This window comes from Nylanderia fulva, unplaced genomic scaffold, assembly GCF_048542155.1.
Source record: "Nylanderia fulva isolate GAGA-0341 unplaced genomic scaffold, ASM4854215v1 Scaffold11, whole genome shotgun sequence".
NCBI lineage: Eukaryota > Metazoa > Arthropoda > Insecta > Hymenoptera > Formicidae > Nylanderia > Nylanderia fulva.
Genome location: NW_028189302.1, coordinates 2,602,920 through 2,630,421, shown reverse-complemented (window position 1 = coordinate 2,630,421; position 27,502 = coordinate 2,602,920). Strand labels below are relative to the sequence as shown.

Below are 27,502 nucleotides of genomic sequence, written 5' to 3'. Positions count from 1 at the left end.
GACGACTCTCACGAGAGCAGCACGTATCCTCTTGTATATCTGCACCTGTCTCTCTATACCTAGGCAGTCCGTGCCGTTATGCAGGTAACATAGTAGCGGCGCCCAATTACATAAGCCTTTGGCAGTATGGTGCCCGAACGGTTCAAACGATCTTAAACGAAGTGTTACAGTCTCAACTCGACGATTACCTACCGTATCTGGGCGGCGCAGCCGGTGCTCTCTTCGTCACCGGGGTGGCTTACTGGGCTTCCAGACCGAAGGCCGAGAATCCGCTCTTTCCACTCGACGCCCAGGCATTGATACTACCGGTAAGTAAGGAACAGACGCGAGACACGTGTTTGTCGCTAGTCTTTTCCCGAGTCTCCTCGCTCTCTAAAGACGCGTTCGCGAAATCGAAAATAGATTTGACCTATTAGTGATCTCTTTTGCACTTACTTTCCTCCGATTTGCTTTCGCTCTTTTCACCGCAACATTTGTATCTCTGTTTCGTTTGGGGTGTAACCATAAGTAATGCCAAAAGGAGATAAATCTATTGAAGCATTTTTTTCGAGTTTTTCGAGCACGTGGTTGCGACACTTCACACAGCATCGTTATCTAAAAATCGCTATCTATAAATTTTCTTATCTAAAGACCGAGAACATATTTTAATGTGACAGTTTTGATTTAATGAATTATAATTTATTTTTGCGTATTATTAAACAATCTGCAGATCGTTATCTCAAGATCGAGAGATTTTTTGCACAGTTGGAGTAAATGAAAAAATACTTCAGCCCTGACAGTCTTCAACAAGTTAAAGTGTGCAAGTACTTATGTGTGTGCATCGTGTGTTAAGTAAAAAAATTATTAACGATCACAATATATAAAATGGAAAGTTTTTACACAATAATAAAATACACAAAACGTGTACATGTGTTGAAATGTGAAATTGATATAAAAAAATTATGAGGACTTTCGAGTAAAAATTAGTATGATTATAGTATATACATCGCGTGCTGTAAACAAATAAGAAAAATAATTAATAGCAAATTGATTTGTTTGCATACTCCAACTGTGCAATAAATCTTCGCTCATTGCTGTCTGCTTATCGATGGAAAATTACGAGAAACGTGACGTATCATTTCGATTGAACAATAATATATACATGATTTATTTCCTACGGATTAATTTATTAAATATAACGTATTATATATATCAGAAATCCTATTATTGTGCAACATAGTAAAGTGTCCGAGGTTACTTTTCTCCGAAATTATATAGAATAGTACTAAAATTCTCTTATAATATTTTAACGTTTGCCGGAACCTTTTATGTTTAGGCTTCTTTGGGCCTAAGAAAACAGTATTGTCCCTACGCAAAAGACCCAAAACTTAAACCTTGAAACATAAGAATGATTTGCCGTTCTGCCAAATAGTTTTCAAGAGAACAGCTTCATGTGAATTAGTCTGTGTATACAGGGTGTCCCGAAATTCATGAATTAAAATACCCATAGCAAAAAAGTTCTTGAAAAAATAAATTAAATAATAAATTAAAAAAGTATTTGCTATTTTTATTCCGAATAATAGTTTTCAAAAGTATTAAAAATTGGCCAATTATTTATAGATTATAATTAAACAGAAGCCGATTCATGGACAGCGCGTTTGTTTAATCATGATTTGTAAGTAATTGATCAGTTTAAACATTTTTTATCTCAAAAACTACTATTTAGAATAAAAATAGCAAATATTTTTTTAATGTATTTTTTCGAGAATTTTCTTGCTGATATTTTAATTCGCAAATTTCAAGACTCCCTGTATGTATATTATATGTGATCGATATATTATTTTTACTCTTGCAAATTTAATTGAACTTTCATTCTGTCTCATACTCATACTCGTTTGTTTATTCTATCATGTTCGTTAATTGTAGATTGTAGATATTTTCAGCTTGAATATGTATCAGTCACTTAGCATACCTTATTTTTATTTTTTTTTAATTTAACTAGAAGATGATTTATCTTTACCTTTTAAAAATTATACACATACAGAGAACGATTTTCTTAAAATGTCAGATAAATATTCTTTAATAAATATATCCAGAATTCAAAATAAGATGAAATATTATGACATTTAAATTTCATTTAAATTTCATTTATTATATAAATCGATTTTCTTAAAATGTCAGATAAATATTCTTTAATAAATATATCCAGAATTCAAAATAAGATGAAATATTATGACATTTAAATTTCATTTAAATTTCATTTTATTATAATATAAAAACATTCGCTCATTGTACAATATATGCCGTTATTCTTATATTCAATATAAAAGTAAAAGAAGTGAAGAAAATAGTGAAGAATACTTAATGAGATATTTATGCAATTCGAATCGATTAAATATTTATAATGCTGATATTGTCTGCTTTGAATATTTTTCACACTCATGATATAATATCAATATGTCGTAGAAAATATGTCTGATAAGATTATATGAGACATTCTCATAGATTACTTTCTCTTTATTAAAAATAAAGAAAGAGCAAGGGGAAAAGTTATTTATATTTATATCTCCTCTCTCTCTCTCTCTCTCTCTCTCTCTCTCTCTATTACATATTGTATTTGTTATATACATATATACTTATGTGCAAAGATATGTGTTTGTATATGTGTTTTACATTTTCTAATATTATCTATTTTTACATTTAAATTGTTCTTTTAGATTCTTAGACATTTTTATTGCAATACACATTTTTATATTTATATAAACATTACATGTGAGAATTACGCTAAATTATATTTTCAAATGTTTAATGCAATTATTAATATCAAAGTGTTTAAAATTAAAATTGAAAGCAAAATATCATACAGTCATTTTTTTGTCAAAATATTCAATTTCTCGGCTTGAATACACTTTTTTCAACAAGTATTAAAAAGTGTTTCCTAATTGTCATTTAAAAAAATTCTAGTCTTGTATTCAATTTACGTGCAAGCAAGCTAGAAAATACACACGTATTCTCCGAAGCCGTACAATTTGCCAATAAAATGATATCTTATTCCTTCAGTTTTTTTTTCTGTATTTTTTCTCGCATTCATTGAATTAGCCGCAATATTTACCTGTCGTGTTCGCGATCCATTCATCGGACAAAGTATATGTTTTACAGTGACATTAGCGTCACGCAATTTTATAGACTCCTTTGTAAAATAATGTATCCAGGCATAAAACACCTTTCGTTAAAGTTATTTTCGAAGCCTGACTACAGATATATACATATAATGAGCTTTTCAGATTAACTTTACCAATCGGCTCGTAGCAACCCTCTCGACTCGGTTTACATAAGCTTTTCTTCGAACCCTTACTGTCGTTGTAAGGATAAGATATCGATTTTGGCGAATCCGATATACGCTTTTTCGAATATGTTTACAGGTAAATATTTGTGAATGTTTTTAGATCAATATTTCCATCAACTATATTTATAAGATTTACAAAGTTGCAGAAGAGAAAGAGAGAGCTTAACATTTTCAGAGGGTTAATTATTGCAATTTATATGTATTAAGATATTAGATTATTTCATCAAAGACTTATATTGTATCTCTTTAGAATGATGCCAGTATGGTTATAGAATTCATTCTTTCATTAAACGATTCAATTGTGAATAGTCAAGGCTTAACTCTATGATTCTTGTATATAAGTATATATAGGTATACATATAGGGTGTTCGAGAGTATCTAACAGAATATTTCTTACGATTCTTTTACACCTAGATTCTGAATTTTTTAAAGAGTTAAATGAAAATGGAACGGTCTAAAAATATAAAGAAGAAAATAAATGGAAATAAATGAAAAGTAAATAGAAAATAAATGGAAAGCAAAATACGTTAAGTTTTAAACAACTTACACATTATGTACACAATGCACGTCACTACCGACATGACAAACTTCATTGTTCTTTAATTCGTATAACTTTTTATTCAAGTCATTTCTTATCATCTTTACATGTTTAACTTTTACGACATTTTATTACTTCACATTTTCCTCGATAGTGAGATCAAACTAAAATCTAATCGATTTGTTGTTGTTCTAAAAAAAGATTTCTTAAGAAAGACGTTGCGACAGATGTCAATAGATAAATCTAATCAATTTGAGAGCTAAATTGTTTCGATAGAAACTCGCTTAGAATCCTCTACTCTATCATCTTTAATTTTTTTAAAGAGACGTAAAACAGTTTACTATATTTCGGAGCAAAATGACATTTTGCTTTACCTGCTCTACTGTCCTTCGTTTAGGTTTTGATATTACACAGCGAATAATCCATAAAAAAGCGCTCGGTATTCGGGAGCGGCTCGGCACATCTTCCACACCTATCAGTTTAATATCACAACCCTGAACAACTTTTCAGAAATTATCTGCTCACGCGACAGTTACGCGGAAAATGAAAGAGCACCGTGAAAAGCAGAGTTTTACCACTGTCAAGCGTGTGGCACTGTGATCATGCGGCCAAACTCTCGCTGGCGATCGTCCAAACTCCTCGAGGACGACAATGCTATATTTAAACGCATAGTCGAGGATCTTCAAGTGTAGGATGGGCCTTCGTGCTCTCGCGAGGCCGATCGGTGTCGCGCTATAGCCCTGTCAATGCGGATGTTGCGATTTAGATCGGGCTGTTCCACTTTTACGCACGAAGAAATATCGATCGGATTGAGAAATTAGGTGAACGTTCGGAATAGACGATTATATATTCTGGATTTTTATTTCGACTATGTTCGACCCATTTCCGCTTCCTAATTACGTCATTTAATATTCCTGATATATGCACGTCAAGGAAAACGTGTTTCCTATATTTCTGTTTATGTGAGAACGGTATCTAGGATTTTTATATTGAAATAAAAGAACACGAAATATAGATTAGACAAAAAAAAGTCTGCATTGCAGAGTTTTAATATTTTATGTAAAGCGAAGATATCCGTGCGCGCGAGCATTTAAACTGACATATCTCTCATCTTCGATATGATTATGAAATCTCCCTGTGTTACATTTTATCAGAACTGATATAAACATAATCTGTTTAGTTATTGGAAATCTAATTCATTGCTCGTTTATATTACAGAGGAAAAGATTTCAAAAACTTTTCATAAAAGATAATAGGTATATATTATATTTATATACATATATTATCTTTTATGAAAAGTTTTTGAAATCTTTTCCTCTGTAATTTTTTTTGCGAATTACATACATAATTTAAATAATAATGATAAATTTTGTTATTCTATATATTTTTTATAGAATTAACATTTTTGTTTTGTTGTATTTTCATATTTTAATTTTTAAATGTTTTACTGTTTTTTCCATGTGTCTATAATTTTCATTGAATATATCGGCTTTTAGAATTAATTTCTCAGTTCTCTTTCATTTTTTAAAAAAAGACTATTTATTCAAAAATTTGAAACGATGATATTATTAAAGTTGTAATACGATCGGAGAGGAAGTTGTCTCTAGTAAATATTTATGTGGATGTAAATTTTCATTTCAAACTCTCAGTCAGGAATTAAAACCAATATAAGTCTTGGCATTTTTTTACGTTCTTCGCGAGAAATAAAAAAATATTATTAAAATTAATTAAACAAATTATAAAAAGAATTTATTTTTCTTTAACTAGAAAAGAAAAAAAAGAGAAACATTGAATCGTACTAAATTTGAATATAGCAGTGAAGAAAAATTCCTGTAAGTAATTGCTCGATATATATTAGCCAAATAGTTGAGTTTGATTTACTACCGTCGTAATTACGCTTCAGTGTCACATTAACGATCCAAAGCATCCGAGTTACTCCGTACAACTATACAGGCATTGTCCGTATACACATATATACTCAAACGCCCGGCTATTTCCGGAAATTTCGGGATGTTACCCCTAACGTCTCAAGATACACCTGTTCAAGTGACTATAGCGGCAATATTGACAGAATGGGATGCGTCTCTTTCGCGAAGAGCAGCGCCGAGCAGCATCATCATCCGCGTGATGTCCGCATCCCGAGCCAAAAATTCGGAGCCGAAAGCTCGGCCGCAAGCTCGGCTTGAATTCAGTGACCGCGGGCGCGTTGGTCCGGCTGGTCCGATCCTTTACACCTGCCTGTGTCGAAGAAAGCGACTCATCTCTCTTTATCTCGAGAGAGAAGAGCCTGAGACGGCGTGAGATTCGCGTCCGTCAAGAGTGTTGCGTGTTACGTGTCATTATCGAGCAGCATGACTTCGGGTTGCTTTCTTCCCGAACCGGTCCATCCGCCGTTAGATCTCGGCGAACAGTCCGACACGATCAAGGTGACGAATCGCGATCTTCCGCGGGAAAAATCTCATAATCGTACACGCGACTCTTGGCCTCTTGTTTACGAATCGAGCAAAGTTTACGCGATTCGTGTAACTGCGCAAAATATTATATAAATCTTGACGAGGTTTTTTTATTCTTTTCTTTTCACGTGCGGAAAGATCGAATTCCCGTACCGATTTTTCTTATAAAACACGAAGGATCGCCGAAATATGTATTTTGCGACGAAAATCCTGGAAATTAGAAATGTGATGATTGGATATATTTTAATATTATTGGTTTTTTGAAGAAGACGAAGAGTGTCTCGTTTTGTTTGATATCTCATTCGATTATTGGATCCCCTCAACTTGTAAGAAATCATTTTATGTCACTCAAATAATGCTATTTTCGTTTGCATGTTTTATACAGAGACTTCATGTGTAATAAGTAGAATTATATTTACATTACATAATTTACATTATATTTGTCGAATAATATTCATTTTACCGAAATATAACTATATAGTTGAATATATTTTATTAATATATGTATTAATATGAAATGCAATTTATTATAAGTTATAGATATCTTTTTTGTACGTCAAATTAGACATAATTTATCAGAAAGAAATGCAAATACTTCGTAATATTATTTGAGTGGCAAATGACTATCGAAGCCCTCATTTATCATATTATAGTCTCTTGAACCTTTACTTTACAATTAATGGATATCATAAACACATCACAATTATTGTAATAAGTCATAAGTCATGCATATGATAATGAAACAGTAGTGTATAATTATCATAATATACAGACATAACTTTTAACATCGCGCATTATATTATAATAATTTATCTCATTTATTTTTAATGTTAAATATTTCAATATTTTAATTACATTAAAAATTAAAATCTTTTTAAAGTAATTTAAATGGAGAATAAGATTGCGTCATTTATTAAATCGAGAAAAAAGTAATTTTTAAAATTAAATGTATAAAATTAATGCTCTTTTTTAAGTAGATTAATTCGAAATAATAACTGCATTATTTTTCATCGTAAGAGATTATTTCGCAAGTTCTCGTTTGTAAATAAAATTTCTGTAAGTTTCGATTAAAATACACACACATACACATTTACGCACACACGCAACGATGTTATTTTGCTTTCGATCCAATATTTGCTCAATTTTCAGTAAAATTGCGTTTCCGGCAATTATCATTTTCACAAAAGATGGATATTTTGGAATAAAAAAATCCGCAATAAATTACTGAAAGAATGCATACGCTATTTTAATCTTGTGTACGAAATGCTTTGCCTCGATGCGGTATGTGTCGGGAACGTGGGTGACTGTCGTTACACAAGCACGTCGATGAGAGGCCGAAAGAAGCGGACGTCCGCGTCGGCGGAGAGATCGATATATAGAAAACACGCGTATATATATATATATACACATATTCGCGATGCACGCAGCTGTGTCCTTTCATCTGCGCCCTTTCGCCCTGCGTCGCATAATCAGCTGATCCGCACGCATCGATATATTATATATATATATTTATATATATACACGAAGCCGCGTGCGTCGCCCGGCTAAATTTAGGGTTGCACTTGCCGCATGTCCGGTTACGTAATGAACGGACCTCGTGTCGTCTGATATGTGTTTCACTTGACTTTACGACTTCTCTCTTTGCAGGGCAATGAGCATATCCGGGTGTCGAGGTTCTACAAGGAGGGCAGAGAGGGCAAGTTCATTACCTTTCTGTACGAGGATACGCGCACCCTCTACGACGGTTTCCGTCGCGGCGCCAAGGAATCCAGTGAGTCATTATTTTCAGAAGCAACATATACACCCTCGTTCGCTCTATTATAATCATTGAAAATTGAAACAGTCACATTTTCCCATTCGAAACGTGTTAATTAAAGTTATGTGGCGTTTAATCGATTCCCTTACCGCCAAGTTCGACCGATATGTGTCTAACAACGTCGCGTTTACTTAACGTGTCGAAACGATGAAAATTGAGTGAGAGAGAATAACTCAAGGAGACAGGCGGGTTTAAGGAAAATCGTCATAAATCTCGACGTTTACGCATATACCATCCGCGTGCGCAATTGCGTGTATATCGCGCGGCGATTTAGCTGGTTTGGCAAGCGCTATAAAATGCGTAAACAAGCGCGGCAATTCTTAACGAGCGGGCGCGGGCTTAACGGGCGGGAATTATCGGCCCCTCATCATTTCGAGATTCGACGACCTTTCCGACGAAGGTTGACACCAGTTTATTTCGGGCACGTGTATACGTCTTTTATATTTTCGCCTCGTCGCGCGAAAACCCACGCCCGCGCGACGCCGACACCTGTCGCAGACCTTACGCGACCTATAACGATGACGACGTTAATAACGACGGCAAGCGAGTCCGAAGATCGATAATCTTGCCGAGGTTCTCCCTCGCTTATGACAATCGAACGAGAAAATCTTGCGCGACCAGTCCAGCTCGCCACGTGCGCTATATATCATTTATTCCTCCCATGTGGCTTTAGATTCGCGAGAGAGAAACTTTTTTTCCCACCCGACTAGAAAATTAACAAACTTATGAGACTCTGGAAATACAGTTTTTAGCGTAAACGATGGTTTGAACAATTATAAATAATATTTGATTATGTATCGTTTCAATAATTAAATAATTGAAAGAGATTTCTGAGACTTGGAGAACACAAATTTAGATTCGGTAGAGTGAAAGTTTTTTCCTACCCGATTAGAAAATTAAAAAATTTATGAGACTCTGGAAATACATCGTTTTTAGCGTAAACGATGGTTTGAACAATTATAAATAATATTTGAATATGTATCGTTTCAATAATTAAATAAATGAAAGAGATTTATGAGACTTGGGGAAGACACATTTTTAATACAGCTAACAATTATAAATAACATGTAAATATTTATTGTATAAATAATTGATATCTGTATTAATAAGACACTTTGCATTTTATCGAAGAAAATACGTTTTCTTTATCAAATTCTCCTTGTGAGATAAAATTTTATCTCCTTTTGTTTGCGAGGAATAAAAACAAAAATGATTCAGTCTGGAGAGATTTGATTTTACCTTCTCAGAGCAAACTTGGGCAGCAAACAAAAATAGTGAATTACTTACAAGATACTCTCTATGGTTTCCCTATATATTTTCAAAGATTCATAATTTCTTGAATTTCCGAGAGTTGAAGATTGTACATTAGTAATCAAATATAAAATCCTGTTCCAGATATTACAAGAATTTGCGAAAAGAATAAAAACGTCCTCTCTTAAATCGATTTCATGAAATGTAATAATGTAACAAAAAGCTCAATTAAAGTCAATTTTTAAAAATATGCCACAAATTACATATATTAGCTTTATATATTAACTTTTAAATACATATAATAACTTTTTTATCAAACATTTAATAAAGCTTTTTATTTTTTGTTGCATAGACAGCCACGTAAATCTTAATTGATCTCATTATAAAAAATATTCTAGACAAAATTTGTCAATTCTGCGCTGACGTAATTATTTCCTTTCACCCAAATATGACATTCTTTTCACTTGCAGATAATGGTCCTTGCCTCGGGTGGAGAGATGGGCCCAACAAACCCTACCAATGGCTTCATTACAACGAGACGCTGCTCAGGGCGAAAAATTTTGGTTCCGGCCTAGTGTCCCTAGGGCTGGTCCCTGGTCCACAAACCTTAGTAGGCCTGTACAGTCAGAATTGTCCCGAGTGGATTCTCACCGAGCAGGCATGCTACACGTACTCGCTCGTGGTGGTGCCATTGTACGACACCTTGGGCCCGGACGCTTGTGCGTATATCATCAATCAGACCGAAATTAATCTGGTGGTATGCGAAAATGACCAAAAGTGCAATTTGCTCCTCGACAAAGCACCGAGGTACGTGACACTTTTGAGAATTCTTTCAAACTCGTACTAGGGTGTTAAGAATTAAATCTTAACTGTAATTAAGATCTTCTCAATCTAAAATTGTCCTCTATATAGTTCTTTGAATAATTATAACTCTATTCAATTATCTCCATTTAAAATACGTATCACTTAATTTTTCTCTACTTATTTATTTTGTCAGTTAATTGGTTTAATTATCAATTGTTCAAAATGTTAAGCAGTATGCAAAAATGCAAACGCATACAGCAACGGAAAAAAATTAGTCATCATTAGTTAAATTGTAGTTGTCCCTATATTACAATCTGAAATTTAATTATCATGTCTAAATTTTATATGGTAACTAATATTTTTTAGCTGTAGCTTAACGGAGAATTTTTTAAAAAATATTAGTTGTCATAGCTAAAATTTAAGCATGATAACTAAATTTTACGTGTAATATAGGGACAGCTGAAATTTAATTATTGTGATTAATTTTTTTTCTCGCGAACGTTCGACATTCTCATGGAAAATTTATTTTATATAATTATATGTAATCTGAAAATATATAATATCGCTTGCTATTATAAATATGAAATATACGCGCTCTTAAAAATTAAGTAGAATTTAATTTAACATACTAATGAAAGAATCGCACATAATGTAATTTCGTCCTCGCTGATATATCGATTGCATATTAGATATCAGATATAATTTATGCATAAATGTATAATTAGGTCATAAGGAATAACTTCTTTTTATAAGTGGCGAATATAGAGAGAGAACCATATTACTATAATTACGAAATAATATTCAGAAAAAAAAGGAATTCTCATTTCTTTTCATTGCGCAAAATTCATACGCTTAAAAATACACGCAAAGTATTTCAATCATCGCACTTATTAATAGCGACACATTAATGGCGCTTTAATTGCACGTCCTTTGACATATTTTCTAGAGAGGAGAATCTATATTTTACCAATACCTCATAACAAAGTTTTCGTTTTATGACGCAACGTCACGCAATGTCACGAGACGTGGTCAACACGAGATTCGAAGCGTCGGTTTTCTCAAAGAAAACGTTTTCAAAAGCGCGATGTTGAAAGTGTTAATTTGTAACGATGCCAAGAGCCCGCGAGAGCTTTTATATGTATACACACAAAGCTGACGCTTCCTGGACCGCGAGAGAAAGCCTCTCTCTTCTCGTAAAAAAATGCCCGCCATTATTTCAACATTTCCTCGAAACCTCCCTTATATATATCGCAGGTGTTTGCGGAAGCTGGTGGTGATGAAGGAGACCCGGCCGGCGACAAATCAACGGGCGAAGAACCGCGGCATCGAGCTCTACTCGTTCGAGGATATCGAGCGTTTGGGCGCCCAGAAGAATCATCCGGAAGTGCCGCCTAAGCCGTCCGACCTCTGCACGATATGCTACACATCCGGCACCACCGGCAACCCGAAGGGCGTCATGTTGACGCATCAGAACATCATGGCGGCTAATTGCTCGGTGCTACTGCAACTGGGCGATCACGGGCTTACGAGCAAGGACGTGATGATCAGCTTCCTGCCGTTGGCCCACATGCTGGAACGCTGCTGCGAGAGCACCCTGTACATGGTGGGCGGCTCCGTCGGCTTTTACTGCGGCGACATCAAGAGGCTGGCTGAGGACATGAAGGCCCTCAGACCCACTATCATACCGGCCGTGCCTAGACTGCTGAATCGAATGTACGACAAGGTGAGCAGATTCAGTCGAGTTTCTCTCGTCATTCGAATGTCAGACATTTCCCCGGTAACACATTTTTTTTATATATAACAATATAAAATTATATAGAAATATAGAAAATTATACATATAATCGCAAAATTATATATTAAATATGTCCATACATAATTAAATAAAAGTGTTTTTTATATAATATAAATAAGTATTTCTTCATATATATAAATATATATGTTTCATATATAATTTTACATAATTATATATGAACCCTGATAATTTATATATAAATTTATGTATATATGTAAAAATAGACATATTTTATATATAATTTTACGATTATATGTATAATTATACAATTATTTATATATAATTATATATAAAAAATTTTTCCCGGGATGTCAGAAATTTTCTATAGAATTGCGAATCGAAGGAGCGTTATTTATCACCATTGAGTCACGCGACTGATAACTTATTCATATTAAACTTTTTAATATAGCGACAGAACGATATACTCATTATTCTCGAGAGAGCGGAAAGATACTAGGATGTTATACATATATGTATATTTAATCGTGAAGATGAAAGAAACGACGAGGAAGAGGGACGAAAAGTGTAATTTTCCAGAAAAAAACATACGCTTTATGACTTTTTACGAGATGAATATTTGTACTCGCATTCTGTTTATGTCTGGATATTTACTATTTAATCTTCTTTTCTGCAATATCGTGTGATTGTGTTCTCTTTATCATGGTTTATTTTTCAAATGATTTATTATTGTTGTTCGTTTGTATTTTTCGTCCATTTTATTTTTGGTTCGCACTTTTGGTCGACCGCAGAATTTGCATGATATAAATGTGTTATTGTCATGTATCATGTTTTTTGACATTCTCGCGGTTACAAAAATCTTATTATATTTATGTAGATATATGAATTCCATTGGATTATTCGAAATGTACATATTTTTATAGCTGTTTATGGGCGCATGGGATAAAAAATATAAATAACTATGAACATTCATTTCGAATAATTATATTTTTTAAACAGTCCAATTGATTCAACGTATTAAGAAAGTTCTTGTTTTGATTAGATAATCCGTGTTTACACTTTTACGATAAGCATTATGTTCATTTATTTTTAGAAGTCATTGACATAATGTGACTGCTTTGTCTTCTCTTAATTTAGATGTTACAAAAATAGTCCCGAAACATTTAATTTTGTTGTATTATATTTTTAATAAAAAAAATCAGCATGGTAAATTTTGCAAACGAGAAACAACAATATCTTTTATGTGACATTATGATGATTTCCGTTAAGTTAATTAAAATATTTATATTTTTCTATTATTAAGTCTATATTTTTCTTTAACTTGAAGGAGTTTAGAGTTTCCTTGCATACTTTCATTTAACATAATTACTATTATTAGCATATGGTCCATTGTGTTAAACGGAAGTTGCGTGTTCTTGGACACCTCTCAATATATTTTTACGGCACGACGACAACGTATTCTGACATTAAACCTAAATAACTTGCCTAAATAAAATCGTTTTTTCCATATGTATAATGCTTAGCAGCAAAAACATCATTAACAAATCTTGATGCAATTTATAATTTATGCTCTCTCCTCCCGAAACGATATACAATAAAATATTATAAATATATATTATTCTTATAAATATTTATGAAAATAAGATATATATTTTATAATTATATATTAAAATTATAAAGTATAAACATATTTTACTTTTGACAGAAATATTAATCTTTTTATAAAAATGTAAGAGAAATATTTTCGCTCTCCCTCGTCTTCTTGAATTTTCTAAAATTAGTCCTTAAAGGTGGTATTATTGGGCATCATTATTGCAATTCCCAATCGTAATCTCACTTGGCGCGTCTCGCGAAATTTCTCGCGGCTACGCAATAATTCATGACGTGCCAGCGGGTTTCGCTGTATCGCGAAAATGAGAGGAACAGGTGCGGAATCGATTCTGCGACGTAATTCTGACGTTTTCGTCTGAATGGGGCACACGCGCGCAAATGTATCATTGAATTACGTATTGTGCTGTATCTTTTGTCGCGTGCGTCGAGATGTCTCTTCTGATTACTCTGAACTTTGAAAAGCAAAAGAAAAAAATAGGGATGCAAAGCGGATTCCGCCACTGATTGCTGAATAAAATTTAATAGATGAGTCACGTAACTGATTATTACAGTCTTCATATGCCTGATTTCGATAAAAAAGCGAATAAATTCGAATTTTCTCGAGCCTCTCTGTTTCCGATATCGCGGAATGATAAATTTATTTATTAGCGTTTGCCGATTGATGTGACAGCTGTCTAAATAGACCTTCTTCTTCTTCTTCTTCTTCGTTTTATCTTAATCCCCTATAATAATAATAAAAGTATCCTACACCAGGCGATCAAAATTATCGAGAAGCAATAACGTCTTGATGACGCGAGGGAAAATATTATCGCTTATAAGTGAGAAATATGTATGGGAGATATTAATAATATATAGCTGATTGTGACGCATTTCGTATGAAAGTACGGGTTTACTGTAAAAAAAAAAAAAAGAAGCTGGTATAGAAAATACAATCTAAAAATAGAATATACACGGAAAATGTTTGCGTCATCCCGCCCTTTTTCAACCTATCATTATTTTGTTCCTAATTCCCGATTACGTGTCTGCAGGTGCACAACGAGCTTCGCAGCTCGTTTCTGAAGAGAATGATCTTCAACATGGGTATGCGAGCGAAGGAGACGGAGATCAAGAAGAGTATCGTCAGGATGAACAGTATATGGGACAAGATCGTATTCAGGAAGATCCAGGACACGATGGGCGGCAGGTTGAGACTGATGCTCGTGGGTTCCGCGCCTCTGGCCGGAAACGTGCTTCACGTTCACCAGATGCGCCTTGGGCTGCCTGGTGGTCGAGGGTTACGGTCAGACGGAATGCACCGCGCCAATAACGCTTACTATTCAGGTTCGTGTGGACAACAGTATATTTATATGTATATGTTGTGTGTGTGTGTGTGTCAGTCGTTGAAATCCCGTTTTCGCGGATTTTATGACCGTCAGTCGTAAATTACCGGTGTTGATTTCTACTAAGTTGTCGAAGAATAAATTTAAAGAGAGAGTGCGATGTCAAAATACGTCGTAACGGTTGGATCTTTGTATACCCTGCGTCACTCTTTGTGCCTGTCATCGTACTAATAAATCTACTCGTACTTGAATATATTTCATTTCCTTTCATTGCATTTTTTTATTTTATTTTTTATCCATTTTCATTTTTATAGCATTTTATTGATTTACTTTATTTTCTTAATATTTTTTTTTCTCTGAACCAGTGGAGAATTCATAAGAATACAATTGTGCAAGTTTTGTTATATTCTTGGGAAAAAAAGTGAAAAGCATTTGGTGACAGATATACGTCAGTTAAAGCTGTTAATATCCTCGGTAGCAATTTTAAAGAAAAAAATACGTAAATATAGATGTGTATATACGTGTATTAGAGACCTTTAGATCATAGCATAGCTACTAACAGCGGTTATGTGAGCGGGTCGATAAATGCTCCGCAAATACATTTTTTAAAACCAAGTCTGATAAGCGTGTTATATATAGATTATGCATAGCAGTGTAGATAAGTAAACTTTGAAGTAACGCATAAAGTTTTTTCTTATATAATTCATATGCAGCTGTATATATATGTCGTATATGTATATGTACGTGTTCATTCATTAATTCATTTATTTATATATTATTTAGTTAGTTATTTATTTATGGCGAAATATCTCTATCACCTTTATAAATGCGCGAAACTGTCTTGAAAGACAACCTCTACAAAGTCGCGTGACAAGTTTATCGTATTACTGATGAAATATAGAGAATTTTATCGGTCTTCCACCAATGTTAAACTCAAAACCAAGTTCGTGAAAAGCAAATATCATGCCTCATCGAACGCCGTTTGGCACTGCGACAAAATGAACATTATGCGGAAAATTTAATACAGATATAGATCTTCATTGTGAGAAATTCCGTAAATTCTTCACGCGTGCTCAAAGCTCAAACATTTAATCAATAATCGATCTGTGCACAATTATCGAGTTTTTCAGAAATAAATAAATCATGATGTTCGATATACATCGCGTTCATTGCATCATCATTTAATTCCATTGAATCATGAGAAAACACGCGAAATCAATATTATCTCTAACATGATAATTTCCAAACATATCGATCGCACATGTTACATGAACGAATATTTTATATGAAGAAAATTTCCGACGAAACCTAGATAGATAGTCACCATTAAATAAATTAATACATTTATAAGATTTTATTATAAACTTGTAAAAGCTTAGACAAGGATAGTTTGAAAAAAACATAATCATCCACAACTGAAAAAAAATTATTAAATTAATGAATATTTATTTCAATTACTGCCTAATAATAATTTATTTGAAACAAATAAATATTTATCTGTTTTGAAAAGGATTTCCTTGTATCAAATAAATATTTTTCACATCAAATCAATATTATTAGTTTCATATAAATGATTTATTAGGCAGTATTAAAATTAATATTTATTCGAGTTCAATAAATTTTTTTTCAGTGCAAAAATTAATACTTGGTTCTTTACTACATATTTATAAAAATATGCAATTATGCGTAACTTTTTAACAGACTGCGAAAAGTTAGTATAGTAAAATGTCCGTAACATTTTTTTGTAGGCACTTATTTACATTTACATTGAATACGTGTCTCTACGCTTTTATATCTCTAATCGTCGACCCTTAAAATTTATTCAATTCCTCTTTGTTTTTTATTAGTTGAATTTATGCTAGAAATACCATCTCTCTCCTCCCTCTCTCTTTATAATCAATAATTTATTTAAGAAAATCTCTAGGGAAAAAGAAAACGACAGAACGGCATTTATTGTTGACTGATAAATGGCGTTCAAAATATTGTTTTTATTGAAGACTGACTAATAATCAAGTGATGTGTCCTCTCTATTCTTAGCGCGTCTGCGAGATATCGACATAGCTGTATAGTCGCGCGCGCGTGGTTGCAGATATTTCTGTCATCGAATCAAATGGCTTTAGAGCCATGTGCCAGGGCACGTGGTACGCCACCTCTAGAGACAATTAACTATTGACTGTACCTCGCATTTCATCATAAAATTCATCGATCCATTAATATATACCATGTAACGTATCTTATAGATATTATATACGTGGCACACGTGCAAAATATTCACTGATAAATTTGATTTATTCAAATTGTATATTCTCTCTGTGAAAAATAGATAAGGATTCTTTTTTTTGTTATTATTAATTCAATCTGTAAATTTAATTAAAAAATGTTATGCAGGGCGATCACGTGCCGGAACATGTGGGACCACCGGTGGCTTGTTGTTGCATCAAGCTCGTCGATGTTCCGGAGATGGAATATTACGCGACGAATAATCAGGGTGAGGTGTGCGTCAAGGGTAGCAACATTTTCATGGGATATTACAAGGATCCTGAAAAGACTGCCGAGGTAATCGATGAACAGGGATGGCACCACACAGGAGACATCGGCATGTGGCAGCCTGTGAGTGATCACATTTCATATTGTCGCGAATTTTTATTTCTTCTTTCGAGCTGATCAATCCTTATTCTTACAGATTTTTATAATATATATAAATCACGTATTTTTCCTATAGATATTTTTTTATATATATAATATATATGTAAATAATATATTTTTCTTACATTCTCTTAAAATTACTTCCAGAACGGGACGTTAAAAATAATTGACCGGAAGAAGCATATCTTCAAATTGTCGCAGGGAGAGTATATCGTGCCGGAAAAGATCGAAAATATCTATATACGCAGCCAATATGTACAACAAGTATTCGTCCATGGAGAGTCACTAAAATCTTGTATTATAGCAATAGTAGTACCAGAAGTAGACGTAGTCAAGTGCTGGGCAGTGGAGAATGGTATACCCGGCACATTGAGCATCTTGTGCGTCAATCCGGAAGTAAAAAAACTAATCATGGATGATATGCTAACGTGGGGAAAAGAAGCTGGTCTCAAATCCTTCGAACAGGTAAATTATCGTTTCTTATTATTCTTTTCTATCGGGGTGTTAACTTAAATTTTGTAAAAAAAAAAAAAATCCTTGAGAATTCTCTCTTCTCGATATTTTCGTTTAAAATTTCAGGTAAAATAAGAATATTTATAGATACAGCTTTTTTCTTTATTGCATACGCGTTTAAATGTTTTCTATTCATATGATTAGAAAGTTATCAAGAGTACAATTTTTCTAGCATTTAATATTGATTAATTGTAAAATTAATTTGGACAATAATAAAAAGTGCGATATATCATTACATTTAAACGCTAAAAATATATACAAGAATATAAAATTAAAAAAATAGAAACAAAAAATAATTTAAATTAATTATTTATCAAATTAATATTTACTTATTTATTAAATAAATAAGAGGTATACTAAATTTATTACCTACTAAAACTGAACAATTTTTTATGAAACTTGCATAAGATCTTGATACTGAAATAGATCGTTAATAAAAGAATTACAAATAAAAATTTAAATATTGCAAAGATATTAGACATATATTTCTTAAGTATTAAATAAGAGTAAAATTATCAAAAGGCAATTTTTTTAAAATTCCCTGAACTCCAATCAAATTTTATGAGAATTCCCTGAATTTCCAAGGAGAAACAAAATATCCTGACAATACCATTTTCAAGGTTTTTCTCGAAAGCACACCCTGTCTATTCTCTTTTTCTTATTTGAGTGATTGAAGGAGAGAGATTGCTTTAGAGTCGCATTCTATTTTAATAAAAATAAAAGTCAAGGTTCGAAAAGTTTAAATATGAAATTTAAAAGTACGACGATAATTTGAGAATTTAATAAGAATATTTTTTAAATTATTCTCGCACCTGAAAGATATTTATAATTATACATATATTTTGCAGGTGAAAGATATTTATCTCCATCCAGACCCGTTCTCCATACAAAATGGGCTTCTAACACCAACGTTAAAATCGAAACGGCCTCAACTGAGAGCATATTTCAAGCCACAGATAGAAGATCTGTATCAACACTTGGACTGACCAGACTGAGCGATTTCGTACTATCGCTCGCCTGCACCAGCACTGATCTTAAAGAAAAAAGTGATGATAGAGAAGGAAGCAAAGCGCCTCTCCTCGCCGCCGCTGCCTCTCTCATCGAAGTCACTATTGTCATCGAAAATATTCGTTAACTCTCGATACTTTTATTATATATCATTTTCACAGGTACATTAGGGGGTCGCAGACAAAAGCACCGTTTAGGCTAATTAAATGATAAAACATTACAAATAATAAAGGGAGTTATTATTTAGGCGCGTCTAGTTTCTCTCATTCTTTCTCTCTTTCTCAATTACAAAGGATCCTTTGATACTTTCGGTGATGGATATATGTACGACTCGATCCTTCTTTATCCACGTAAAACTCAATAATGTACACGCGGTGACCGTTGTTATTCTCGTATAAGAGATAAATTAGAGAATGCATTTTTAATTGATAGAGTCCGTCAATGAACTCGCTCGATTACGGCTCAGGTCAAGGTTACAACAATTATACGTAGTCGTTAATTCGAAGGGGTAATATTTCAATATACCCGATAGAGAGTCGGCGCGCACAACAACGTCGAAAAAAAACCTTGATATTATTTAATAAATATATTTCTTGTTGGAATATATATTTTGTGGTTCGGAGTATCTTTTCGAAACTTGAAACGTAGAGCAAGTGTTTACCACCGATCTTCCAGATATGACGTTAACGAGATAACAATATAGAAGCGATTTTACGATTCTTTCTGCCATACGAAAATAATGCATTTGATAATCGAATGAATCAGTGATTCAGATAGATACTAATTATCTTTATCGCGCAGATAGGAAAGAATTGCGAAACCGCTTTATAAGATTTATCTTCCTACGAGAATGGGTCAATATTTTTTTATATAAGACTTTAAATAACACTGAACGGGAACTTTTGTTCTTGTTTGATGACACTTTGCCAGTTTTGTACTCGTTTGCTATGTTGGTTTTTTTTCGTCTAAAGATCAAAGTCAGATCATTCAGTCGTTCAATGTCGATTGGATAAATTGATGAGAAAATATGTACATATAGCAAAGATCGTATCTCGTGGCAAAATGTAACAAACAAGTACAAAATAGACGATATAGACGATATAGATATATATATAATATAATAATACATAATTACTTAACCTCGCAATTTGATAGAAATAACATTTTCAAGTCTCTGATTTCAAATAAATATGACTTCCAAATCACGTCTGGTGGATCTGGCTGAAGAGAATACATATCTCTGTTCTCTTTAACTCTTAAAACTATAATATATCACAATGCACGCGACAATTATCAGTACTAATACTACCGCTGCTAAAATAAATCTCTGTTGGAGGCTCCGAAAGATCATCCCTGATAATAATCGAGAGCCACGTCCCAACTCTGCATCCGTTTCCCGTAACTTGAAAACGAGGGACGAGATATTATTATGGGTTAACATTTATTATTTTATACTTTCTTCGATTATGGCACGTCGTCTTTCATGCTTTATACACGCTTCAATAATTGTACAATTAACGACTTACCCTCCCTCTGCTCCGCTGTATCGTTTCTCGCTGCTCGTGAAGATCCTTTAGTACCTGAGAACCGATTTCCTCCGTTTCCAATGCCATACGATAACCATTTTGTAACGTGCGTCCCGATCGTTCTATCCTCTCGGATGCGTCCAGCAGTCTTTTTCTTTGATCTTCCGTCACGTTGTTGTCCCAAGACTCGTCCACCGTAATCTCCACTGAGTCATCCTTTGGTTTCTTCGCCGTTTGAAATTCTTGCGTTAGGCGTTTCAATTCCGCTCTGTGACTTTCCACGCGACCGCGCAGACGATCGCGAGCGGTTCCGTTTATCCCACGAACCTCCAGCTCCATTTGCTCCAGCTGCAAATTAAATAGGTTCTGATCTGAGGCAAATATTTTGTAATGAAATATTGCAAATGAAGAAGAGATAAAAAAACATGTTCCGATGACACATAATTGTTCCTGATTCTATTGATCTTTTTATAGCCTATCCTAATTCTTTTTTCTTAATTTTGTTGCTTTATTAAAATCCGACTTTTTACTAATCCAAATTTAATTAAACGTTTTTTATATACTTTTTATAATATTTAACTTCAAATATTTTTGTAAAAATTTATCCACAAGTATAATTCTTAAGTATAATTATTTTTGTGTAAAATTTATAAAGCTGAAAATTCCAAGGTTTTCAATCAATGAACTCAGAAACAATTCAATATACTTTTGTTTGACAACCTGCTGAAAAATTAGTTTAACTGTTCCGTGCATCATAATATATGAGAAGCACCTGTGATCTCATTTAAATTTTTAGATTATTCATGCGGAATACATTATTATTCCTCATGCACTTCAATCATTATGTAAATAAATCTTTCAACGATCAATACATAGACCTGAATGCAAAAAAAAAACATTTAACGTCGTATATACTTTTTAAATGTATATTGCGTTAATTTCTTATGAAGAAAAATTCTTATAAAAAAAAGTGTATGCAATTTACACAAAATACAAAATAATTTTCTAACCCTACACGACACATTTTTCGACAATCGGCAAAAATGAGATCTTCAAGGCACTTCGTTTACACGTTTTAATATATGTAAAGAGAGAAACGTAAGATTTAATTACCAGTTCCTGAGCTTCTTCAATTTGCCGGTCCACATCCTGAATAAAGGCCCTTTTCTCACCTGTAAATTACGTCATGTGTATCGATTATTATCGTTCTTATAAAGGCCGCGTCTTGTGTGGCGGTCCAACACGTTGTAAAAGCGTTGTAAAGCAATCATTATGACGCATTTAATCGCGCCTCGATAATTTCTTACCGCCGCTCTGGATTCTAATCCGACCGATTTTTGCGGTGATGTCAGCTGTCAGAACAGCGTACTGCTGTTCGTAGTTGTCAATGAGCGACGCCATCTTGGCTTACGAATGTTCCATTGACTATCCGATGCAAATCAGATGGCGATTCCGTCCCAACTGCGCGATAAAAGCCGTATCGCAACGGAGAAAACCGAATGACAGATAAAGGAGATATAATCTTCCTCTGGATAAAATAGTCCAGGAAGTCTTTTAAGATGTAAATAATATTTTTTAATCTATTTTTTTTACATTTATTAAACAGAGAATTAATAAGTCAAATTACTCGCGAAATCGATAAAAAATAAGACCAAACGTCAAACTCAAATATATCTCGAAGTTTATTTCTTAGGATAAGTTTGTTTTTCTGAATCAATATCTTAAATAACTTTTCCTTAAAATAAAAATTGTTGAAACTTATACATATATATGTTTTTATAAATAATGCTAAAAATATATATAACTTACCTCTCGAAAAAGCCGCAATTTTCATGCACAGTTATTTCTCATTTGACACTTGAAATACATTTTTGTCACTTTTATCACGTCGCTCTCGAGCTTAAAGACGGAATTAAAGAGAACAGACTCGTATCTTGGAATTTTTAAATGCGGTAGGGGAGGGAGGAAAAAATATATCGCTTCTGGAATTTGAGAAATCTGGCCACGAAAGCGACACGTCATATGACTCGTGCGCCAATCGTGGCCGAAATCTTGCGCGTTCGGCCAATCGGCGGATGTTGTCAACCGGCTTCCAGCCGAGCGCAGTCGGTCGACAACCACCGACGACGACGACGACGACGACTCGATTCCACCGTCGTCGACAATCGCGATGAAGATGGCCGCCGAGGTGAGGTGGCTCCTGGCTTTTCTACTGTCATGCGTCGTCCCGTTTTGCCGCGGCGAGATGCCGCATCGGAAGTTCGAGTACAAGTACTCGTTCAAGCCGCCGTACCTCGCGCAAAAGGACGGCAGCGTACCGTTCTGGGAATACGGCGGCAGTGAGTATACACCTGTAAATAACCTAATCGTGGCATAACCTAACCAGGGCACCGACACCTGTCGCTCCCGACAGATCTCCCGTATGTTATGCTCGCGTGTCAATTTATGACAATTCACGCAGATGGAAATACGTCGTTCTTTTTCTACTTCCTTTTTTCAACCTGCCGCTTTGATCCCGATCTCCTTGTTACATCAGCTGACACATAATATATAACGTATTGTCATCGCTCCGAGAGAGATCAAAACACGTGTGTACGTACGCGTTATTTCTCTTGAATGTGTATAAAAAATAATGTTAAAGTGATGTTTAATCTCGTATTAATGTCTAAGAGACATGTATAATTAGTTTTTTAAGACAGATACTCGTCATCAGTGAGTGTTTGCTTCTTAATAATTGTTTAGTTGGATGGAATTTTTTAGTTTAGAATCAAGTTATTTTTAATGAAAGAAATGAAAATATATATACTGAAGTATTATGTAGTGTTGAGAAAAAATGTTCTTGTATTTCTAATAAGATATTCATTATGAAAACATTACTAAATATGTTGATATTAGTAAACATATGTTTTATGACTTGTCTTATCAAAACTACTTCCCGCTACTTTCTATTATTTTATATATGTGATTTTAGATATAATATATATATCTGTATAAAAACTGATACATATTTAATGTAAATACATGTATTTGTGTGTGTGATAAATGGTTTTCTTAAAAAAAAAAAAATATTCATTTACATTTTTAATTATTTTACAGATACCATTGCTAATGCAGAAAATGTCAGAGTAGCACCATCACTTAAAAGTCAAAAAGGTTTGTATATAAATCTATGTATATTCATCTATAAATTTTTCAATATTAATTTAAAATGTTTCTTAACAAAAACCATTACTAATTGTAAGAAAAGCTTTAATAAATATTTTATGAGAAAAAAATATTAAATTTTATTATTATTATAAAGAAAAAGGTGGAAATATTTAAAATATATTTTTAATTTTTAAAAAATACTTGAAATTTAAATTTAACTATATTATTAAAATTGACAGAGTTTATAACAACAAGAAAGTAAAATAATTTTATGTTTAGGTGCAATATGGTCAAAGCAGCCAATAACTTTCGATTGGTGGGAAGTAGACTTAGTATTCCGTATAAGTGGACGGTCAAGGATAGGAGCAGATGGTTTAGCATTCTGGTACACGACTGCCAAAGGAGCCTACAACGGCACTGTTTTCGGCAGTTCGGATCTTTGGACAGGCCTGGGAATTTTCTTCGATTCGTTCGATAATGACAATAAACATAATAATCCATATATTATGGCTGTTATTAACGATGGCACAAAGATCTTTGATCATGCAAAGTAAATTATATTTTAATCATTTAATTAAATTATATGATAATTATATTATAATTATATATATATATATATATATATTTTTTTTAAATTGTATTTGACTTAAGTTTGCACATGTGAAATATTCAGAGTATTTAATTGTACATAATCCTGTTTTATCTCATTTCGAAATAGTGATGGCTCTACGCAGCAGTCGGCAGGTTGTTTGCGAGATTTCCGCAATAAACCGTTCGCTACGAGAGCGCGAATAGAATATTATAAAAATACGTTAACGGTACGTATACTTAAATTTTCTAATAAAAATTTTAACTTCCAAATTTTCTTTTAAAAATCTAATTTTCTAATTTTTATATTTAATTTTTATTTCGACTGTTTGTCTAATTTATGTATTTCTATTCAAGTTGCTGTTTCATAATGGTATGACAAATAGTGATCAAGATTACGAAACGTGCTTTCGGCTTGATAACATCGTATTACCGAGAAATGGATACTTTGGTGTTTCCGCTGCAACTGGTATGTTAACATAAAAAAAAAAAAATGAGCCATGGACGAGAATATAATATATTTTGTATCTATCTAGGTGGCTTGGCCGACGATCATGATATCTTACATTTTCTAACCCTTTCTCTGTATCCTCCCGGACAGTTACCAGTTGATGGGCATAAAGTTTCTTTAGAGGAACAGGCTAAGCTTCAACAGGAATACTTAGACTACCAAAAGAAACTAGATGAACAGAAAGAGGAATATCGCAAGTAAAAACTCATTTTCATAAATACCTATGAATGCAATATCACATTGCATAAATCTAAATATTCAATGTGATATTTTGACAGAGAACATCCAGATAAGTTTAACAAACAGGAATACGAAGAATACTATGAAACCGAAAGCCAGAAGGAATTACGGCAGATATTCAATGGACAGAGTCAAATGTTCGATGCCTTGCGTGAACTTAACAAGAAATTAGATGAAATCGTTGGAAGGCAAGAGAGAGCATTAAGCTTGATATCACAAATTCAACCGGGTCAAGCAGGTAAATCGTTCGTTATAATTATATTCTTATAATTTGCATCAGAATAACATATATTAACAAATCTAATTTAAATTCATTAGTTATGAACGGTCAACCAGGACAGCAACCTGTACTGATTGACACCATACGCCGGCAGGAAGTCGAGGCTGTACTGAATAATCAAAATATCATAATAAATGCAGCCAGTGAGATTAGGTCATTTATGGGAGAACTTCATACCAAGACTGAATCTATTCTTAACAATCAAGCGCGCGCTCCGACAGCACAGGTTCGTATTATTTACTTGTATATAATAATAATAATAATAAAATAATAGCTCACAACTATCTTATAACATTAATAAATATAATCTCATGCACAGGTGCAACCAATGGGATATGATCAGCAGTCGTTTATGGCAGAGATACGAGATGGGATAAATTCGTTAAAAAAAGATGCTAAAACCACGGGAAATGCAACAGATTGTCCTAATTGTCTAACAACCAGCATGTTCTTGCTGTTCATCGCGATACAAATGATAATATTATTGGTGTACAGCATTTACCGGTAATTATACATATATAATAGAGTCTTAAACACAGATAAACATAATGCTAATTCTATTTCTATTCCACAGGGACAATAAAGAGGCGCAAATGAAAAAACTTTATTAAGGTACACATTATTCGCGGCCGGAATTAACAATATATTCTTATTTGTGAATTATGTGACTCAATATTTTTATTATTCGTTTATTCATATTCGCGATCTGCATGTTTCTCAACATTTGTATAATAAATACATCTTTCATCTTTGTCAGATTGATCTGAAATTGTACAATCGAATATTGCTCTACAAGAGGATAAAAAAAGACAATCTCACATCGATGTGACCCATTATTTTAATTAAATATTTCCATTTAAATGGGAAAAGTTATTTCCATATACATAATAATGACACAATTATAGTCATCGTCGATACAATTGTAGTCATTCTATTTTGGTAGAATATGTTTGGATGAATAGAGGAACAATTACAATTAAAAATTACTTATAAATGAGTAAATCTTATAATTTTAAGAATTAATTAAAGATTATGAGGTTCACGAGATATTTTCTTGTATATCATTATATATATACATACATATATATGTATATATATATATTTTTTATTGTCGAGATTGTCACGAACATGTTTATCATTACACGTAAATTGTTTTAAAATTTCATCTGTAATAGCTGTATTGATTACTCTCTCGCGCAACTATTTTTCATGTAAATTTTTGTACGATATTTTGTATTACGCATTTAGTACTTGAATATATATATAATTTACGTTATTCATAAGAACTGTTTGAGATCATTTGGCTGCGAATCGATTGCCACTAGTTGGAGGGAAGAATTATATGGTGAAGCTTGCAACCCCCCATTATACAATAATGTGATCATTCGATTATTCCATCAGAGGTTGTAAAATAATATTATGCATCCGAATGTGCATTCGTATACTTAACAATTTATCTTGTCACATCATAAAGTTGATCGTATGCAACGACTGCGTTTTTGAAGCTATAGTAAGAACTCTATTGTATGTATTGTATGTATGCAAGATGTATGAGTAGTAGTGATAGTATATATACAGGAAAATGGGGAATTTATAAGTTCGTTGTTCTCTCCACATCATTGCATTTGTAAAAGTTTATTGAATATTGTAAAGATGATATATCTGATAATGAAAATACAAAAATATAAAAACGAGAAAGTGTTTAAAAATATTATGTGAATATATATAGAATAGAAATATTTTAATATATTATATATATATATATATATATATATATATATATATATACATATATATATATAATATATATTAAAATATTTCTACTCTTTTGCGTGTAGATATTCAATATTTTACTGTAACTGAAAAGTTATAACTAATTGTAATTATTATATTTGTTCTGTTCTTTGTAACTACTATTATAGAGAGTGTAATAAGTTAAGAATTGTAATGGAATCTTTCTATATAATTATAGTAAAGTCTTAGAATTTAAATTATTTTTGTAATTAAAATAAATTTACTATAATTATTTCAATTTTATCCAAAATAAAATATTCTAAAATAGAGGAAGATTTAGTTTAGATAAATTCAACTGCATTCTCTGGAAATTATCTATATAAAAAGTTGTTCTATCATTTTTTTTTTTAATTTATTGTAACATTAATAACTGTAAGTTA

At 32.8% G+C, this 27,502-nt stretch overlaps 4 protein-coding genes across 4 annotated transcripts in view; 2 read left to right on the top strand and 2 right to left on the bottom strand.

Moving 5' to 3' along the window:
- Positions 1 to 27,502, bottom strand: part of LOC146724949 (uncharacterized) — a 124,047-nt gene that overhangs the window by 88,072 nt on the left and 8,473 nt on the right. The window lies entirely within an intron of this gene.
- LOC114943049 (long-chain-fatty-acid--CoA ligase 1) lies at positions 18 to 19,642 on the top strand. The gene is given in 10 exon segments (XM_029318613.2): positions 18 to 84; positions 171 to 308; positions 7,964 to 8,087; positions 9,854 to 10,190; positions 11,442 to 11,910; positions 14,579 to 14,782; positions 14,784 to 14,870; positions 17,258 to 17,479; positions 17,663 to 17,980; positions 18,877 to 19,642. Coding segments are annotated over 10 exon segments (2,043 nt in total). The 5' UTR covers positions 18 to 78; the 3' UTR covers positions 19,015 to 19,642.
- Vti1a (Vesicle transport through interaction with t-SNAREs 1a) lies at positions 19,156 to 22,716 on the bottom strand. The gene is made up of 5 exons (XM_029318619.2): positions 22,372 to 22,716; positions 21,870 to 22,023; positions 21,676 to 21,734; positions 20,563 to 20,910; positions 19,156 to 20,438 (listed from the first exon to the last, which is right to left on the bottom strand). Exons 2-5 carry the CDS (start codon positions 21,961 to 21,963, stop codon positions 20,286 to 20,288), a joined length of 654 nt encoding a protein of 217 aa, XP_029174452.1. The 5' UTR covers positions 21,964 to 22,023; positions 22,372 to 22,716; the 3' UTR covers positions 19,156 to 20,285.
- ergic53 (lectin, mannose binding protein ergic53) lies at positions 22,670 to 27,026 on the top strand. The gene is made up of 10 exons (XM_029318615.2): positions 22,670 to 22,901; positions 23,659 to 23,715; positions 23,989 to 24,259; positions 24,428 to 24,527; positions 24,655 to 24,766; positions 24,834 to 25,005; positions 25,087 to 25,286; positions 25,367 to 25,554; positions 25,648 to 25,832; positions 25,903 to 27,026. Exons 1-10 carry the CDS (start codon positions 22,733 to 22,735, stop codon positions 25,937 to 25,939), a joined length of 1,491 nt encoding a protein of 496 aa, XP_029174448.2. The 5' UTR covers positions 22,670 to 22,732; the 3' UTR covers positions 25,940 to 27,026.

Bases quoted from the DNA above. Each gene is read 5' to 3' on its own strand.
- ergic53 (XM_029318615.2), top strand. From the start codon at position 22,733: ATGAAGATGGCCGCCGAGGTGAGGTGGCTCCTGGCTTTTCTACTGTCA. The intron at 24,767-24,833 runs GTATGTTAACAT...GTATCTATCTAG, and splicing joins TGGTGTTTCCGCTGCAACTG to GTGGCTTGGCCGACGATCAT. The intron at 25,833-25,902 runs GTAATTATACAT...TCTATTCCACAG, and splicing joins TTGGTGTACAGCATTTACCG to GGACAATAAAGAGGCGCAAA.
- Vti1a (XM_029318619.2), bottom strand. From the start codon at position 21,963: ATGGCGTCGCTCATTGACAACTACGAACAGCAGTACGCTGTTCTGACA. The intron at 21,735-21,869 runs GTAAGAAATTAT...CGTAATTTACAG, and splicing joins GATTAGAATCCAGAGCGGCG to GTGAGAAAAGGGCCTTTATT. The intron at 20,439-20,562 runs GTAAGTCGTTAA...CTCGTTTTCAAG, and splicing joins TACAGCGGAGCAGAGGGAGG to TTACGGGAAACGGATGCAGA.